Source organism: Stegostoma tigrinum, chromosome 2 (genome assembly GCF_030684315.1).
Source record: "Stegostoma tigrinum isolate sSteTig4 chromosome 2, sSteTig4.hap1, whole genome shotgun sequence".
Taxonomy (NCBI): domain Eukaryota; kingdom Metazoa; phylum Chordata; class Chondrichthyes; order Orectolobiformes; family Stegostomatidae; genus Stegostoma; species Stegostoma tigrinum.
Genome location: NC_081355.1, coordinates 69,388,589 through 69,408,055, shown reverse-complemented (window position 1 = coordinate 69,408,055; position 19,467 = coordinate 69,388,589). Strand labels below are relative to the sequence as shown.

General features: G+C 40.8%; 1 protein-coding gene across 1 annotated transcript in view; it reads left to right on the top strand.

Annotated features, from left to right (window-relative positions):
• agmo (alkylglycerol monooxygenase) overlaps positions 1 to 17,017 on the top strand; it is a 349,880-nt gene extending 332,863 nt beyond the window's left edge. Inside the window, exon 13 of the mRNA XM_048549597.2 lies at positions 15,200 to 17,017. Coding sequence (XP_048405554.1) covers positions 15,200 to 15,256 — 57 coding nt within the window. The 3' untranslated portion in view covers positions 15,257 to 17,017. The remainder of the gene's footprint in view (positions 1 to 15,199) is intronic.
• The last annotated feature ends 2,450 nt before the right edge of the window (positions 17,018 to 19,467 follow it).

The window sequence follows — 19,467 nt, the reverse complement described above, 5'->3', positions numbered from 1 at the left end:
CTCAGAATTTTCTTTTGCTTTGATTTCTCTCCAAGCACCTCACATCCCTGTCTGAACAATCAATAATCATCCTCATCCCACTGCCTATCTTCATCCATGCCTCACAATTAACTGTCCAAAAATGTTGCTCTGTGCATGTGCATCTGTTCCACTGAGAGGCAAGTCCTGTTCTAAGAGGCTGCAGATGTCGGCAGCAATCTGCTGTGAAAACCTGAGCTGCTTGAGACCTTGTTGTTCGCACAAGAGCCGTCTCTGTGCTGGTAGATTCGATGTTGGAGTTTTCACTGTTTTGAGTTGGCTCACTGTCCTGAGAAGGGATAACCCAGCTGAGCGGAAGGCAGCTCGTGAACCCTGTTAGAGTTCCGGCAGCTGATATGGTTGGCACTGGTAATGCTGTTGCCTTCAGAGGTGCAAAGTCGAACTGCAGCTTTGGGCAGCGCCAGAGATGTGCCGCACAAGGTGAATGAAGTGCAGACCAAGTCAAGTGTCTTCCAAGAAGTTGGCCGTCTCCTGTCAAGCAGTACAGTAGTCAGGGAAGAAGTGCTATGGACAATAGACTTTCAGTTGACCATGGCTAAAGTGCTTCACTGTCACACCAATTTCTGAAGAGCAACCAGGACAGGCAATAAATGCTGGCCAGGCAGCAATGTCCATGCCACAAAATAAATAAAAACTCCTTTTGAAAACCAAGTGTCCAGTTTCTGCAGAGATAGTAGGAACTGCCAATTGTGGAGAACCTGAGATAACACGGTGTGAAGCTGGATGAACACAGCAGGCCAAGCAGCATCAGAGGAGCAGGAAAGTTTGACATTTCGGGTCGAGACCCTTCTTCAGTTTCCGCAGTCTGCTTTGCTCCCATGTTGTATTGAGAACATTTTATTTGGCACTGTATAAAATTAGGGATAAAATTTTCCTTTTGCTGCGGTTGTCAATCATTTTTATCTTACTCACAGACTTTGGACTCAGGATAAGGTAGGCTTAGTATGTTTACTTTGGACTGGATGTAGTGTCCATACAACTCTGTATTCCACATGGTGTACTGTTTTACGAGCTGACATGCTCTACATTTTTTTTGCAAGCTTGAAATCTTCTGGAAACAAACATACTTGACACACCACTTTTAAGAAACAAATAGTAGAAGCAGCATTACTATTAATATATTTCAGCATATAGTTTGTCACTAATGTGATTAAGAGTGAGCAGGAGAAGGTTGATTCGCATGAATTCAGTGATGAAGCAGTGTTCTTAAATAACTCCTAGCTGGTGACAGTCTTCTCACCCCACTGAAACTCTCTTAATGCTCTCTCTTCCTGAGCTTAGCAAACCACTTTCTCATGGAAGGATATTAGCATTCAAAAGTTTCACACATTCATGATTGATTCCAATAGAAAATGTTCCATTGTCATAATGCCCTGCTTGCACCAACCAGTTGAATTAGGTGGTTATGTTAGCCAAACTTGTGAAAAGTAATGAATGAAAACAAGTTCCAGTGAAAAAGTCAGTGGTGTAACACATGCAATTTATGTAATAAACTTTCATGATAAGCATGGAAAACACTTTACATTATTATTAAGGGTGATGAATGCTTGCTAAACTGAATTAATGGCACTTTATTATTACACTTGTTAAATTGGTAAGATTGCTAAATGTGGTTATTACCGTACCTGCTATTTCCATTTTGCCTGGGGTTTACAATTCTCCTATCCAAGATTGTCTCTTTAATTTTATATTTATCATCTCAAAATGCCTACGGTTAAAATAGGAAAATGTTCTTTTCTGAGTACTGTTGCATTCTTTGCAGATACATTTCCAAACAACAGATCACTGCCTTGTAAATCAGAGAGGATGCTGTTGAAACTCTAGCGTTCTGTACACTCAGAATTCCAAGAGGTTTAACTTGTTGTCCAGTTATTGCGCAAATGTATGGGTCCAAACAATTAACTGATGCCTTAATTGTTACAAAGATCTGTTCCTGTCATTCAATTAAAGTAAATTCAGAATATATATTTAAACGGTTGAAGTAATCCTTCAGAATTCTTATAAATACACTAGCCAGCATGAAATTGAGATGTCCTGACCAAATAGCTCGTAGCCTCTGGATGCTCAGTCAGCAGATCTCAACTTGTGACCCAGCTTTGAGGTGGCAAAATTGACAAACCCACCATTGTAAATGATGATATTCCATGTCTACACTGTCACTGTTGAAATTGTTTCTGCTGGTCAGTCACTTCCATAATCTAAAGCCTGATCTGCCTTGTGCTCTGACAGGCCTGTACCACTGTGGTGTCAAAGGAAAATAAATGGACAGTACTGTTTCCAAAGTTACCACAAGCAGTGTTTTCTTGTTCAAATGAGCAACAGAGTATTTGGCTTTAAAATCTTCTTTATTCCCACCGAAGCAAAATATGCGTAGGTGCCAGTCGCACGAATGATTCTGTGCTTTTAATGTCAAAATGTTAAAAATGCATAAAATTGAAAGTTATTTTTTGCATTCTGATATAGTATTGAAAAAGGATTGTGGCTGCTAGTTCTTATCTTTATAGAATTTTTGCCAGGTCAATCAGACCCTGCTGAGGGTAGATTGTGGTTAATGAGGAGTGTGTAACTATATGGTGACTTTTGCTACACAAAGGCCATTGAGGTAAACTGGTCTTCAATGCCAGCAAAACATTCTGGTGAATTAAAGGTGGTGGTAACTCCATTCCTCTGCTCCCCCATATCTTTGGTTCAACAATGAGCATGTTTGGTGTATCCATTGATTGTATTTCAACAATAGCAGTCTGATTGTACATTGGGGTAGTTGTAAAAACTTGAATGTCCTTTCTCTTTTAACTATTTTTAGGTTCTCCCTAGTAAACCCCTTGCACATCACTGTGTCATTGGAAGTTTGAGTTACAAGCCTCATCACTGGATGATCTTTGAGCACCTCTCTATAAGGGAGTTAGATAGCCAAAATGAGAGGAAATTGGAGCAATGGGAACTGAAAGCTGAGAAATCTCATCTCATCCTGATGAGTGCCTTTACCTGCTTTGGTGAAGCATATGTTACTCCCCATAACTTAGCACTGTAGCTGTGAATAATGCAGGATTGAAGAAGCCAATAGGATTACAGCTCACTAATATATATGAATATTACATTCACAGACATTTCGATGCCTGGGCTAACATCAAGCTATTCAGTTACAATGAGTGACATACTTCTTTCAGCATTTCATGCTTCAAGTAACCTGAATTAAGATGGAATGTGAGACTTTTATGTTCTCAGGGTACATGTTATGAGGTAATGATGACATCATGAGTATATCTCTTTAAAGGCAGACTGACATACTCTGTGAGACATTTCACATTTCCTTCTTGTCTCAGATATAATTGGTTGAATATTTACACGTTGTCAATTTGATAATGATGCCAACAGGGAAAATCAGAATAGACAATAACAATTCAACTTCTAATGTAACCCGTTGGACGTTTGAGAACTCATCCTGTTATAGAACCTGGGCCATAGAACATAGTACGGTACAGGCCCTTCAACCCACAATGTTGTGCTGACCTATTATCCTACTAAGATCAATCTACCCTGCATTTTACTATCCTCCATGTGCCTGTCCAAGAATAGCTTAAAAATCTCTAAAGTATCTGACTCCACTGCCACCACTGGCAGTGCATTTCACACGCCCACCGCTCTCTGTGTTAAGAATCTACCTCTGACATCTCCCCTACACCTTCCTTCAATCACCTCAAAATTATGCCCCTTATAATAGTTATTTCCGCCTGAGAAAAAAGTCTCTGACTATCCATGCTTTCTATGCCTCTCATCATCTTGTGAACCTCTATCAAATCACCTCTCATCCTTCTTTGCTCCAATAAAAAAAGCCCTAGCTCCCTCAACTTTTCCTCATATGACCTGTCCTGTAGTACAGACAGCATCCTGGTAAATCTCCTCTGCACCCTCTCTAAAGCTTCTACGTCCTTCCTATAGTGAGGTGACCAGAACTGAACACAATATTCCAAGTGTGGTCTAACCAGGGTTTTATAGAGCTGCAGCGTAACCTCGCAGCTCTTAAACTCAATCCCCCTACCAATGAAAGCCAACACCCCATACGCCTTCTTTACAACCCTATAAACTTGGGTAGCAACTTCGAGGGATCTATGGATGTGGGCCCCAAAATCCCTCTGTTCCTCCACACTGCTGAGAATTTTGCCACTAACCATGTATTCTGCTTTCAAATTTGGCCTTCCAAAATGAGTCAAATATACTTGTCATCTACTCCTCCGGAGAGGTATGCAGTGTTCTTTCCATGTGTTTGACAGCTTGGTGTTCTTGGTGCTAGATACTGTCGCTCAACGTAACTGAGCAATCACCATGAGTTGTTTCTCCTCCCTCTCTTCATGCATGATTGGTTGTCATGCATTGATCTGAGTTAGCTTCTGTTCCTTTGCAATGTCACACCAGGTTAACAAATGACTTTGTAATGACTCTGGGCTGGCTCTGGAAATGTTTGCTGGTATTTAAGCATATGTATTCTTAATTTGTACTCGCTACCCAGTGCACAGCCTAGTTATCTGTCTGTTTGCTATTGCTCATCTTTTTCTTTTTACTCTAAATCTGCTGGAAAAGGTCCTCTGTCTTGGGATATTCAGATTAATGGTTGCTGAGTAAGGTCATTCACACTTGCCCTCTGTTCTGGGATGCTAAATTGTTCTGGGATGCTAATCTGTACTCCTTTGATGTTGCACAAAAATGTAGCAATGCAATGAGACAATCTTGTTTTGTTGATGGACATTTGATAAATATGTACCATGTATTCTAGACAATTTGGACGAGGATTGTGGGGTGACAATGTGATTTGAGTCACTCTGGACTTAGTGTACACGTCTTCAAATGTTTTACGAGTCAATTGTGATCCTTTGCCAGATGCTATCTGTTTGGGATATTGAATAAACTGAAAATAGCTGTCATTGTGTCAATGATAGTTGCACTCGTGTTGCTAAGTTGTCAAACAGTGGGAAATTTAGATAAGTAATCCTTCACAAAGATACAATCTCCCCCCTACATTGTGAATGGGTCTGTTACTACTTCTGTTCGAGGAGTGGATGGAACACTGTGTGGATTTAGAGTCATTGAATATCATTCCTATACAGTACAAGGATTCAGGCACTAACGTGCTTTTTCAACCCGTGTGTCACGAGAAAAATATGGACATAATATCCTGCCATAACGCTTTTAATTTTGGTACTTGCCTTGAAAATTACTTCTTATCATGTTCCGATTTCTTTTCTGAATGTCCTCATGTGAACAAATAATCTTGAGTTCTTCTTTAATACTGTCAAGCCATCCCTGGGTAATGGTCCTTTGTAGCTCAAGTAGCTGCAAATTGCAACTAGACTCCTGTCAAATGATGCTGAATGGGGGTCACAAAGTATTTTTATACACCGGAATGTAATGATAAAGGCAGTGAATGGTAGACATTCTCTTGCTGAACTGTTGTGGATCAAAGGCTTTTTTTACTGTGCAGCGTTTGTGCTACCTAATTGAAACAGTTGGGTGCCTGTGGTTAACCTCATTGCTCCCCTCTCCACCGAAAGGCCTGTGACCAGAACAGGTAGTTGAAAGGCAGTAAGCAGAGGAATGTCTCGGCGTCTGCACTCTCTCAGGAACACAGCTGTTTTTGGAGGAAACGCTATTTCTTCCCATCAGCCCAATAACTTGGAAAGTAGTGGGCCTGGTTTGGCACAACTAGCTGTGCAGGATAGCTCAAACCATTTGAAACAAACCATTCAGATGATCCCATTCCCGACAAACAGCGAGTAAGTTCCCTAGAGGACAAAGAAGCCGTCCCGACCTCACAAGAATGCTTTTCAAGAGGGATTATGTTCTACCCTATGAACTACATCAAAAAGTTTCACTGTATGACAAATAATTTTGTCTGTTAAATATGGCAGAAATATATTTAATTTGTATCATATGTCTGACTTGTTTTTGTGTCTATATAGCTGAGTATTATACATATACCTGCATAGAATGTACCCTAAATATATCTCATATTTATCAAAGCCACCCTGAGAATAATTGCTCTCACAGGTAGTTTCAGATCATTTGACCTTCACATCACCCATAGCATAATTGACCTTCCATCTTCGCGCCCATCCCAATTCAATGCAACATTTAAACAAAAAGCTGATGGAGCCTTTAAGATATTTTAATATTTTGAATCATTTCATCTTATCTGAGCCAACAGGATAGTTAGCTGACTGTTAATTTTGTTGACATTTGTGCAAGTATACGTAAAGGAACTGAAGTCACTAGAATACGCTGCGTTAGGTGTTTTTGTTTAAGTTTGCAACATTACAGGGTTGCTCTCTAATGTCTCCAGGAATGTAACAGTGGCCCTGTAAGTGATGGCAGTCTTGAACTTCTTTGTCTCTGGGTAATCTCAAGATGCGGCAGTGGTTTCAGTGGCATTAAATAAGTGTCCACCCACCACAGCGCCAGAAATGTGACAGATGAGCTGTACGAGAGGGCACAGAGCAGATTGGGTTCCTGAGTGATGGGACCTTTCAGGCCATGACCTTTAACTTCATGACAGGATGCATTCAAATATGGTGTGATTTACTGTAGCCACCTGGCTATGAAAGCCCCAGCAGAGAAGTCATCTGCATTTATTAATAGGAAGGGATTTAATTCTGTCATTATCTGGATGGTATACAGCTTGTCACATGCCATGACACATTTGAGCTGAGGCAAATGTAATTGCAGCAGTTGTTCATGCGATCAGAGAGACTGTGTGAATGGTTGCTGGAAGATGAGGATTAACCATGGATGAGGTCACTATTCATAATGTGCATAACCCGACAGTGGAGATTCAGGGTCCATTCAACCACTGTCTGAGACACCACTGAGTAAGTCACCAGACTCCTGAAGGCACAATTCTAGTGCCTTGACCAGTTGGGCAGTGTCCTCCAGTATTATTGCTCAAGAATTTATATTGTGGCGGTGATCTCCTGCACTGTACACAACAGAGCTGGCCAGAAACTATCTGAGGAGTCATAAACGGTTCAGAATATTCTACAGCCATCAGCAAACATCCCACTCTGACCTTGTTAATGGATGGAAAGTCATTGATGAAGCAGCTAAGATGATTAGGCTCAGGACACTGTCCTAATGAACTCATTTAGAGACGTCCTAGAGCTGAGGTGACTGACCTCCGATAACCACAACCATCTTCCTATGTGCAAGGTATGAGTCCAAATTAGAGAACTAGAGGCAGCACAGTGGCTCAGTGGTTAGCACTGCTACCTCACAGCATGGAGGATCTGTGTTCGATTCCACCCTCAGGCAACTGTCTGTGTGCAGTTTGCACATTCTTCCCTTGTCTGCGTGGGTTACCTCCCACAGTCCAAAGATGTGCAAATTAGGTAGATTGGCCATGCCAAATTACCCACTGTGTTCAGGGATGTGTAGGTTAGGGCTATCAGCCATGGGAAATGCAAAGTTACAGGATAGGGGATGGGTCTGGATGGGATGCCCCTCAGGGAGTTCGTGTGCACTTGTTAGGCAAATGGCCTGTTTCCACACCGTGGGGATTCTATAAATGTAAAACTGTGGTAAACCCTTTTATTATCTGTGGTAAACCCTTCCTGATTCCCATTTACCCACATTTTTCTCTGCCTCCTTCATGCCGTACTCTATCAAAAACAGCTTTGATCTCAAAAAGTCATTACTCTCAACTCAGCCCTGGATTTAAATTCTTTTGCCCATGTATGATCCAAAGCCGTAATGAGGTTAAAAACTGAGTGGCCCTGGCAGAACCCATCTGAACATAATTGAAAAGATTATATTCGAGGAAGTATTGCTTCTTGACCTCTTCGATCACTTTATTGATGGTCAAGAGTAGATTGATGGAACAGTAATTGGCTGGGGCAGGTTAAGTATATCTTGCTTTTTGTTTAGAGGACATACCCGGACAATTGTCTATAACATCGTAACTGTATTGTAACTGTAATGGAATAGTTTGGCCCAGGGTGCACCAAATTCTGGGCCACAAGTCTGCAGTACTATTGTTGGAACATTGTCTGGGCCCATAGTTGTTGCAGTATCTATTGCTTTCAGCTACTTCTTGATTATCATTCTTGATATAGAGTAAAGAGGATTAGCTGCTGGCCAACATTTTTGATACTGGGGATCTCAGAGGAGGCCAGAATAGATCATCCTCTCGGCCCTTCATGCTGAATATTGCTGTGAATGCTTCACCTTGTCTTTTGCGCTGATGCACTGCCCATCCGCATCATTGTGGATGGGAATACTGGTGAAGATTTCTCCTCCAGCTAGCTGTTTAATTGTCCACCACCATTCACAACAAGATCTAGCAGGACTGCAGAGCTTTTTCCAATGCATTCGTTGTGGAATCATTTAACCCTGCCTTTTACTTGGTGCTTATATTGTTTGACACAGTCTGGGGGCGGAGTCCTGTGTTGAAGCTTCACCAGGTTGACACCTTGTTGTCAAATATACCTGGTACTTGGAGGACAAGGAGGAGGAAGATATTGTGGAGCCCAATTATCCTGCTCTGCAAAATCTTCTAGTGGGATGTCTAAAAGGTCAGTGAAAGGTTTGGCTTCATGGATCCTAACATTTCTCCTAAGCACAACACATCCTTGCCTGCATTTGGCTCAGCGCTACCCCCCCCCCCCTCCCACAAGGAGTGGCCATAACTGACATGCCTGCCACACCGATACATCTGCTGTTCCCCTGCAATGCCTGGAAAATGCATCACCACCGGCCTCAGAGTGGCACCACTTACCCAGCACCGTGTCACACACCCACTGCATCGTTCTAGTGCTTCAGTGAAAGCACAAAACAAATCCCACCATTACTGTGAACCATCTTGTTATATTTTGGGTAAATCAGTGAACAGGAAGCCTAACCGTTCACCCAAGTGAATCCAGAGTAAAATTACTGGCCCGCCACCATTGGTACACCTTTGTTCCAATGGGATTCACCTACTGTGGGTGAGGCAAGAGTGGAAGCTGCTGCTTGCTGGCTTATGTGTGAGGTTGAGATGCCTACAGTGCCATTCTTGGGACTGCAGTGTCAATGAGGGTACAACCATAGGCAGCCTGCCCAGTGCCAATATTGTGGCAGCTTACATTATGAGCATTGTTGTTTAGATGGTGCTTCAGTCAGAGGTGCCAAAGATGAAAATTCACTGGCAGGTATGACACTGTCGCCACCATTGAGCCCTTTCGTGGTATATCCAAGGAAATCAGCAGCCTGGGGAGTTGGCAGTACAACATGGCTATCCCTGGGACAGAATGTAACATGTATTTTGCTTCTGTCACGTAATGTTCTTGCATCCATTCAGTGTTATGGCATGTAGAATTCTCCCTGAGCTAGGCCATTTTTTCAGTGGAGGAGCTCACATGTTCTCAAATTGCTAAACAAATCTCATGAGTGAGTTCCTCTGCTCTTTGCCCCAGGTTATGAACAGCCTGAGGCATTTAAGTATATAAATCCTGCTATTGGTCAGAATGCCCCACTTCCATGTGACTCCTGAAATTCTGCATCTCACTCCAGCTGAGCTTCACTGTACCTGTCTTCCATCCTCCAATCAGCCTGCAGCTTCCTCTGTTCCTCTCACTTCCGCCGACTTAAATTTGTGTTCAGTGTCAGTTTGATCAGTTAATTCATTAAAGACTTGCTTGCATTTCCCTGGAGAGATTCTGATCTCTTGTTCTTCATAAACTTTGACATAAAACTTGAGGTTGTGGTTGTTCTTTGCCACTGATTCTATCTTGGTTTTTATTTAAATCACTTTTTTTTCCACTTTCTCCATATTCACACAATAATTGTTTAGGGATGATCTAGAAGTCCCGCTTCATGATTTCAGAGCTTCTGAGCTTCTAACTTATTTCAGCAAATCAGATCTCTGGGGATGCCCTGAAGTTGAAGTCAAGGCCATTATTTAAACAGATTGTAAACAAGTAAAACACTTCTCTGAATCAAACTACTAAAATGGCATGCATTTAGGGCTGGGAAGACAGTGTGCAGCTGCACATAATATCTTAGATGGCAGTAGATTTACAACAGATTAAAAAGAATTAGAAGGCTTTAAAATATATATTGTGCAATATTTAAGTCACTTCCATTGTCTTCATACTTTTTACGCCTTTAAAACGAATGGTTTAGGGAAAACAGAATGGCTGCCATCAGCCTTTCAGTTTGAAGCTCACCCTGAGCTGAAACCGGTTTGACGTTGGACATGACAAAAAGCAATAGCCCTTGTTCGGTCACGTTTAAGCTCTGATCGTGGAAGGTCTGGTGCTGCAGTGACACTTGGCAATTAACTCCCAAGCCACATGTGCGTTGTCCCAGTCAGTTGTTTGTCCAAAATGAACAGAGAGTGCCTGTAACTGGCAGGCAACAGCATAGTGCCAAATGGCAAGAGGGAAAGCAGAAACTTTGTAATTCTAATAGGGTGAAATAATGTTTAATGCTTAGAAAGGGGAGCTGCCCAGGTCATACAATACCCAGTGGTTGATGGAAATTTGTTGAGGGCGATTACTTAGACATGACCAACAAGAAAGAAAAGAATTGCAATAGCAATATCATAACCTATGCCACGATAGTGTGTTGCCAACGTCACTGCCAAATAGAATAAAGAAAAATGATTCTTAGGTCCTCATGCCCCCTTCCAAGCACTGTAACTTCCACAGGAAATTGGTGATCTGACTGTGCACTGTAGACTGTCTCCTGCATCAGCCACCAATGGAGTATTGAGGGGAATAGACATGAGGCAATTGCATAGTTTTGGGAAGCTGTCTGATTCTGAATAGTCACAATCCATGGGCACACTGTCAGCCCTCCCTGATATCTCCTCTTTCTCTGCTTCTGGAAAGCTCTGGGCCGATTTTTGTGGCCCAGCCTGTGCTTGTGCAAAGGTATTCCCCTACAAAAGGCCCTGCTAAGTGGCAAAAGCTCCAGTGGAGCAGGCTTCATCTCCTGGACCTTGTGGTTGCAGATTTGTGCTGAAGAACTGATTTGTGAGAATGGGGTTTTGGGAGATATGGAATGCATTCAGTACCCTGAATTGCAGTTGATGCAACCAAACCAAATTGGACTGCCCCTGCTCTCATAATCGTTTTACTGGGGAATCCATTTCCTTATCCACTTGGTGTCTTCTTTCAGGGCAGCTTCCAAACTGCAACCATCTTTAAAGAAGGAACAGTCCTCCTGCCTCTGTGTTGTATTGTAAAATGTTTCAAAATGCGTATACTTTTACTCTCTTGTTGCTCAGACCCTTTTCTTCTCCTTCACCAATCTGACTACTGGTTAAGAAGGATCCTGTCCCAACATTATCAGATCTCAACCTTCAGATTTAACAAGAGACAGTGCTGGTTTCAAATTGACATCTTCCCTGTCTGCTCAGAAGAGCAGGTTAAAATTAAGACTGCAAGAAGACAAGAGGGATGTTCATCAGATTTTAACTAAAGACTTTAGGGACAATAAGACAATTTCAGGATTTCTGGTGCGGAGAATTAAGTAGGGTTATAATCCTAGCCAGATAAATCCCCATGTCCCATTATTCCAGTGCTCCAGTTGTCAAAGTGGTTGCATCTGTGACCTTGCTGGAAATGGCTTATTTGGCAGACATAGGAAACCTATCCATGCAAAACAACTTCTCACCTTGTAACATTTAAGCTCTGTTTATGGAATAAATTGGTTCCAGAAATCTGCAAAATATGTTGCAATAACCCTTTTCAGTAAACAGCAACACAGCTTTACATTTACATCAGTATACAGTGTTCAACTTGCTCACTGGCATTACTGATGTATGCTACAAATTCTCACATGCTACACTGAAACTACAACTGTCTGACTAAAATGGGAGACAAGAAGATTTCCTTTCTCACTGTGCTTGTGGAATAAACATTTTCTTTTCCTGCTTGAATTGGGTCTCAAGGGAACTGTCTTCAGTTAAGAGTCAGTGCTCTGGAAATTAATATCCCATCTTCAAGTTAAAACATTTATGGAGGTATTAGATTCGAGAAACACAATTCAACAAATCAATATAATGTTATTGTGAAAAGTGTGCAGTGATACCTTGTTTGTCAATTTGAATTAAAATCTATTTTTTGAACAAAAAGCTGTTTGAATAATTTAAACAACAAGCTATGACCATTTTGTTGGAGAGAGAATGCCGTCCTTAAATGTCAGTGTCCAATGATAAATGTGGTATAAAACTGTAACTAAAACTCAAAACAACAGGTAATAAGGTTTGCAAACAGCCAGTACATTATCTTTAGGATTTGTGACAAACGACAGACTAAAGCCAGTTAATTGAAAGGTCACAGCATGTATCTGAGGCAAAATTGAAATTTAAAAGTGAAGCTAAATCAAACAAATAAGGCACTGCCAAGCTTGACATACTGCTACCACTTGGTAAATAGCAATCAGTTGGGCAATTATAGTATCCCATGTTATTTATGGGCCAGAAAATCAATGGTCCTGACAGTCAAGAATTTTACTTGAAACTGGAGGAGCAGCACTTCATATTCCGCCTTCGGACCCTACAACCCAATGGTCTCAATGTAGACTTTACTAGCTTCAAAACCTCCCCACCCCTGGCCTCATTCTGTGACCAACCCTCCCTCTTATCCCCACCTCCTTGACCTGACACAACCTATCTGTCTTCTCTCCCACTTATCCACCCCACCCACTTCACTGACCAATCCTCACCACTGCCTACCTGCTTTCACCTATCATCATCCTACCTACCTTCCCCACCCACATCCCTCCTCTCTCTGTTTATTTCAGAGCTCCCTTCCTCCTCCCCCAATTTCTAAAGCAAGGTCCTGACCCGAAATGTGAACCTTCCTGCTCCTCTGATGCTGCCTGGTCTGCTGTGCTCCTCCAGCTCCACACTGCGTTATCTCTGACTCCAGCATTGGCAGTTCTTGCTATTTCTGAGAATTTTACTTGATCCTTTGGGCATGTGGCTAGCTCACACGCTCAAAAGCCAGCAGTGCCCTTCTGTAGGCATGCAGATCATATTGATATCTGACCTTCAATTTTAACACAAACCGTCACTACTTTGACAGATGGGTGAAGGGCAGTCAGAACATGCCAAGAAATGAATGAGGTATTAAAATATTGTAATTTTCTTTGTTGTGCAAGAGGCCCAGCAATGCCTACTAGAACCCACAAGTTGAGACCTGCCCTGCATGTCACCAATCCTCTCCCATATCCTCTTTCTAACTATGAGGTCACATTATTCGTACAAGTATATTCCAGTTTTTTAATCCCTATCACCAACCTCACCTCCCATACTTCCCCTGCTTTCTTCCAGCCATCAAATTTGCTGCTGCCATCTTTGATCCAGGTCTTTGCAAAAGTCAACAGCTGCTTGTCTGCCTCCTTGAAAGTTTTGAGCATTGTGGTTTAGAGTAGGGAACTGTGATGAGTCTTTGTTTTAACAATGCCTACGTCAGCTGAGTTTAATTTTGTGCATATTGCAGAAGGTCACATCTCTCCACATTTGTGAACAATTGGTTTTTCTGTGATGACATATCAAAGTGTAACTTGTATAAAATATTGGTGCCACCTTTGAATTCACTGCCTTAATCTGAAATTATGTCACAACCATTCCAAGTTTTAACAGAGTGCTTCAAACTTTAGCAATAAACCTGAATTTTCTGTAAGTGTAAATGAAATTGAATTTACCTCAGATTTCACTTCAAGCTCATTATTCCTGGGTTGTATGGAAAAGATCTCCGAACTTTCAATTATGAAATGAAATCCAAAACATGCAGCAAATAAACGATCCTGAAAATTCAAGCTAAAGGATCATGAAATGATATAACAAGATATGGAGCTGGATGAACACAGCAAGCCAAGCAGTGTCAGAGGAGCAGGAATGCTGATGTTTCATAACCTTCACTTAACCACGGCTGGAGCTCTTGCATTTCACAGATAGTGCTTTCCCAGCTGAACAGCTTCACCAACGAAGATCCTCCCTGCTGCACACTCAATGACCCTTGCGAGTTGATGACAGATTTGAAGACTGGTGCACTGATTAATGCAGTTCTTAATTGGTTTTACATGTTGTTTAATTACTTACCTACAAATTGAAGGAGTTCATTACTCACTTTCATTCTTGCCTCGTTGAATCATGGAAAAGGACAGGCTGATGTCACAATTCCAACTTAATGTCGATTTATCTTCACTTAATTCCACATCCATACCAAACCTTTGTTATAAAAGTTCATGCAAGTGTTAATAAACCAGAATGGCATCGATTCAAGTATGTATGGATGACAAAGAAATTCACTTGTTGGCATCAACCCCTGCTGAGGCATACAGTGGCTATACCTCCTGCTTCCTCCAGCTTTTTTCTGTCTCTTTATACCTGAAGTGGTGGTGAGTGACGTAAACCATTTTACCTTGTTTAGTTCCAACTCCGCTATGGTAGTTATCTAGTCAGAGTCATACAGCACGGACACAGATCCTTCGGTTCAACTCATCCATGCCAACCAAATTTCCTAAACTGATCTAGTCCCATTTGCCAGCCATTTGGCCAATATCCCTCTGAATCCTTCATATGCATGTACCCATCCCGATGCCTTTTAAATGTTGTGATTGTAGCCACCTCTACCACTTCCTCTGGCAGCTCGTTCCATACGTGCTCCACTCTCTGCATGAAAAAGTTGTCGTTTAAATCTTTCTCCTTTCACCTTAAACCTACACCTTCTAGATTCGAACACCCCTACCTTAGGAAAAGTGCTTTGGCTACTTCCCCTCATGATTTTATAAACCTCTATAAGGTACCCCTCAGACTGCGACCTTTGAGATAAGTATGAAGAAACCCCAGTATTGAAAGACAATTACTACATTTCATGTTTCAAAATGCTCATTGATATAAGAATTTTTTTTCTGGAAGTAATCTTTGTTTTGTATTTGAATTAATTATTATTTCTCTTTTGGTAAGGAAAGAGATACATTTTATTTATTAATTTCTGCAATAACATACTGTCAGAAGTCAACTAGAGGAGCTGTAATATATTACATAAAGAGGGTGTCATGGAATGAGTGGGGTATTGAAATAATGTAAACTATTACTTGATGAAGCTCGTTGACAATTGGATCTTAAAATATATGTGCAGGAAGCAGAGTAAAGGTGATTAAATTATATATTTTGTTACAGGTTGGATTTTCTCTGTCTTTGGCCTTCTGGGGTTTGCGAGGTGCAATGAAAATCTGACAAATACCAATGGACACCAGTGTGAGAATGAATCAGCTTCTAAACAACACTGCAGCATGGGCAGCTGCAACATGCAATGTCACTCACAAAGCGCTCAGACAGACTATTCAATGTGACATGGCTCTATACAAACTAATGGAAAATAAATAATTTTACAAAGTAACATTTTATTGGAGAAAAGATATGCTTTCTGATTGTAATAGAGCCGAAAATCTTTTGGTATCTTAGAATCAAAAATCAGTAAGAATAATAATCTGTGATAGTTTGCATAAGAAGATTAAAGTAGTTCATGTTCCAGTATATTTTGACTACAAATTTTCTTGAACTTAATTCCAAGTGTACTAATGTTTACAACATTTAAACAGAGGTTATACAAGCTCAGATTTTTGACTTGCTTAAAATAAGCTAATGACTGAGAACAATACGAATGAACTGCCAATGTGCATTCCCTGAGTTTGTTCTTGACCCTCTGCACAGACTTTCTTAACAGGTTTGCATAAAATTAACAAAAGCTGAAAGTAACCTTAAATGTTGTTTAATATATTTCAAAAGAAAAATCCATAATTTTAAAAACTAATTTGATGGAAGTAAACATTTGATGAAGCTCTGTAGCAAGATGTTTACACTTGTATCTCAGATCCAGAGATTGATTTTAGCTCTGCGTGTCTATCTACATACTATTTTTCGATCCCACTTTGCAAAATTATGTTTTCTTTGTCTTTTCTAGCAATAACTAAATCAGGAAAACTGATGAAAGGACTAGTTGGTAATGTTTCCAGTTCACTTTGGAGTTTTGGACTATGATTTTTACTTATCATTCATTGGAAGATAATCATAGTATTTACCTTTCACCTTTCTCTGTAGAAACAGAAAATATTTATAACAATCGCTATACACTGAAATACATGCTGATCCGTTCATCTCCAAGGAAAGACATGGCTCCTTTAAACACCATTACACATCCTTTTATTTCTTCCATTGGGGTAAAGGACCTCACTATTGTCTTTTATGGTAATTGCCAACGTGTTTTCATAGCCCTTAAGCATCCTATATATCTTTTAGAACTTATTTTCATTTTTTAAAACTTTCTTTAGTTTGTTTCTGTGGTATTTCACTTGTATTTCTCGTATGCTTCTTCGTAAATTTCATTTTTGATCAGACCTTTCGATATGTGTCAATGGACCCCTGGCTATAGTGCTGCCATTTACTCCTAATCAGAAAATATCTAATCATAACCTGGTCAGAATATATTTAACATTCTCTACCTCATATTTAAATTGATGACACTGCTGGTTATTGTTTTAACAAGCATTTTTTTTCAGTGGTTAATCTGGGTGAGATTTTCTTTCATCCTACTGGCACAAGTTAATTTCTAGTTCAATATTTCATGACGTAGCTGCTGCTTTTCTTTGTCTACTTTAATATGGATTTGATTAGGTTTTGGTCACTAATTACAATGTGTTAGCCCACATTCATGTCACTTACTTAGCCTCCTTTTTGCTCAGAACCATTCCACTCCCCAGTAGTGATCTGTAAATCCTTTGAGTGTGGGGACATTTTAAATTCACTATCAAATGCGAGACCCTGAACGATGATTGGAGCAACTGAATACCACTTAGGCTCAAAATTATATTGTAAGCTTCCAACTTTGTATGTTCAACATGCTGAGGAAACAGCCCTCAGTGTATTTTAAGAAAGACGTACTTTTTTCTTTGCTCCTTTTTGGCTTATGCTAGTCAAAGGATTATTAAAATGTTCCTTTATTAGAAATGTGACTCTCTAAGTTGACTTTATGGTTTTTACTTATTGACTATCCTAACCTCTTTTCAAGCTTTTAGTATATTTGTCAAAAATCTAATTTTAACTTCAGGTTTCCAAGCTGTGACTATAGGTTATAGCCTGGTAATTGAAATAGGAGGCAGGATATTCCTCACCTGCTTCAGGACCTCACATCAGGACTCACAACCCCATGCTGTGGAGGGAAGTCACCTATCAGTGAATTTTCCTGAAGTGACTAATTAGTAGCCAGTGATCAAATCCACTAGCCAATTCACAACAGCAGATGGATCCTTGTAGCAGAAGAGCCAATAGGTGATTGCTGAACTAAGCAAAAACAGTCAGCTACCCTTTGGACTAATGAAGACAGAGGGTGCCTCAAGATGGCAGCGCTAGCCTGTTTCAAACATTTTAAAATATTAACTTTAAAAAGAAATCCTTTCAACAGTCAGGGCTTTATTGTGCACTGCTGCTGCAGCTAAGCCAGCCAGACATGAAGAGCCTTAAAGCCCGCTCAGTGTTGCTCTGAGGCAGCCGACCTGGTCGCCCACAATAAGTCCTACTTGGTGCATTGCTTACCTGCCAATACACTGCCTCGATCTCCACGAAAATGGTCTAGCGGCCTAATGGAGCCAGATAAACTGGCATGCCAGCACGTGGCATGGCCTTCTGCACCCGCCTGCCCACATTGGGACCTAAAATTCAAACCCAGGGTAATGGAGCTGTCACATCATTCCCACTCTCAAACAATGTTAGTATTGAAGTTTTAAATTGGATCCAGTTCTGTCATGCTATACTGACTATGAGTAATGAGTCAATTGAACCTGAAGGTTGAACGAGTAGCATCTTGTATAAATCCAGTTCACATAGCCTTGTTAATGACTAGACTTCACTGTAGTAATAAATTTGAAACTTCATATGGGATTTCTCTTTGAAACAGAGATAATCTTGCAGCAGAATAGTTTACTGTGCTGCCCTTCTTAAAAACATTACAAGTCATTTTTGTTGTATTTTCACTCTTTTTCCTTCGATAATAGATTTTATTGATCACTAACTGCTAATTTAAAAAAATTCATAGAATTGCATAATAAAATTTCACACTTTAAGAATTTTGTAATGAACTAAAATCAGTATTGACTGAAAATTACTAAGTAGGCAGCCAACACGCTAAACTGCAAAAAAGGATTTCCTCAGTAACTTCTTAACATAAGTGAAACCTCACACTGCATTTATTATTGCATGCATTCTCAGCAGAGCTGTAGTCCTGTGTGTAAAACATCCAAGCCCCTTTTTGCTTTCAGTCCTTTTGAACAAAACTTACAAAGCACATTTGAATGGACTTACAGGCACTCTGGTGTTTCTTTGGTGTTTAACATTCCACGCAGTTTGTTTCTTCAAACAGGTGAGTCGCCTTCACCATTCCTCTGCTCGGAGGTTAATCTGAAAGCTCTTCTTCTGCCTAGCATAGTATCATTTGGTGTGAGCCTTCTCCATCTTGTCCTTGCTGACATTGGCAGTCTGTAAGTTTGTATGCAATAAGAACAGCTGCCCCTGCTTTTACGCACCTCATTTTAGAGAGATTTTCTTTTCTTGGGCCTGTCTCTCTCAATGGTAAACAGGTCACATGTGCTTTTCTCCTGGGAGATTTCATAGGAGGTCACATTCCTCACTGTTCCATTTTACTTTGAATTAAAGAAAAAAGTATAAAATGCACCTGTTTCAAAAAATAACATTTAGCACTCATAACAATGTGATCAGACTGATTACTAATAAATAAGGGGAGGCACGGTGGCTCAGCGGTTAGCACTAATGCCTCACAGCACCAGGCACTCAGGTTCAGTTCTGCCCTCGGGCGCCTGTCTGTGTGGAGTTTGCACATTCTCCCTGTGTGTGTGTGGGTTTCCTCCCACTGTCCAAAAATGTACAGGGTAGGTGGATTGGCCCTGGTAAATGGCCTGTAGTGTCCAGGGGCGTGCAAGTTAGGTGGATTAGACATGGGAAATGCCAGATTACAGGGGAAAGGGTTGGGGAATGAGTCTGGGTGGGATACTCTTCAGAGGGGCAGTGTGGACTTGGTGGGCTGAATGGCCTGCTTCCATGCAGTAGGGATTCTATGATGAAATGCACCTTCCGTGACTTTTATCATTTTATCAGTTCTCTGGGCTCCTATAGCCCAATAGGGAATTGTGGGGAATTACCCACATCCCCCAGGCATAATCATCCCACTGGATAACAATCTAAAATTTAGGCTGAAAGTAGTAGTCAGATTGTGTGGGATGGGTTTTCAACCTCCTTATTCTGCTATAAAAATGCTACCATAAAGCCAAAAGCTAAGTTTTTCTCCACTATATCCACCAAAAATGATTCCGTAGTGGTAATGAGACACAAAGGATTTGTCCTCGGAGTCATCAATATTTATTTTGGACAACATGAAG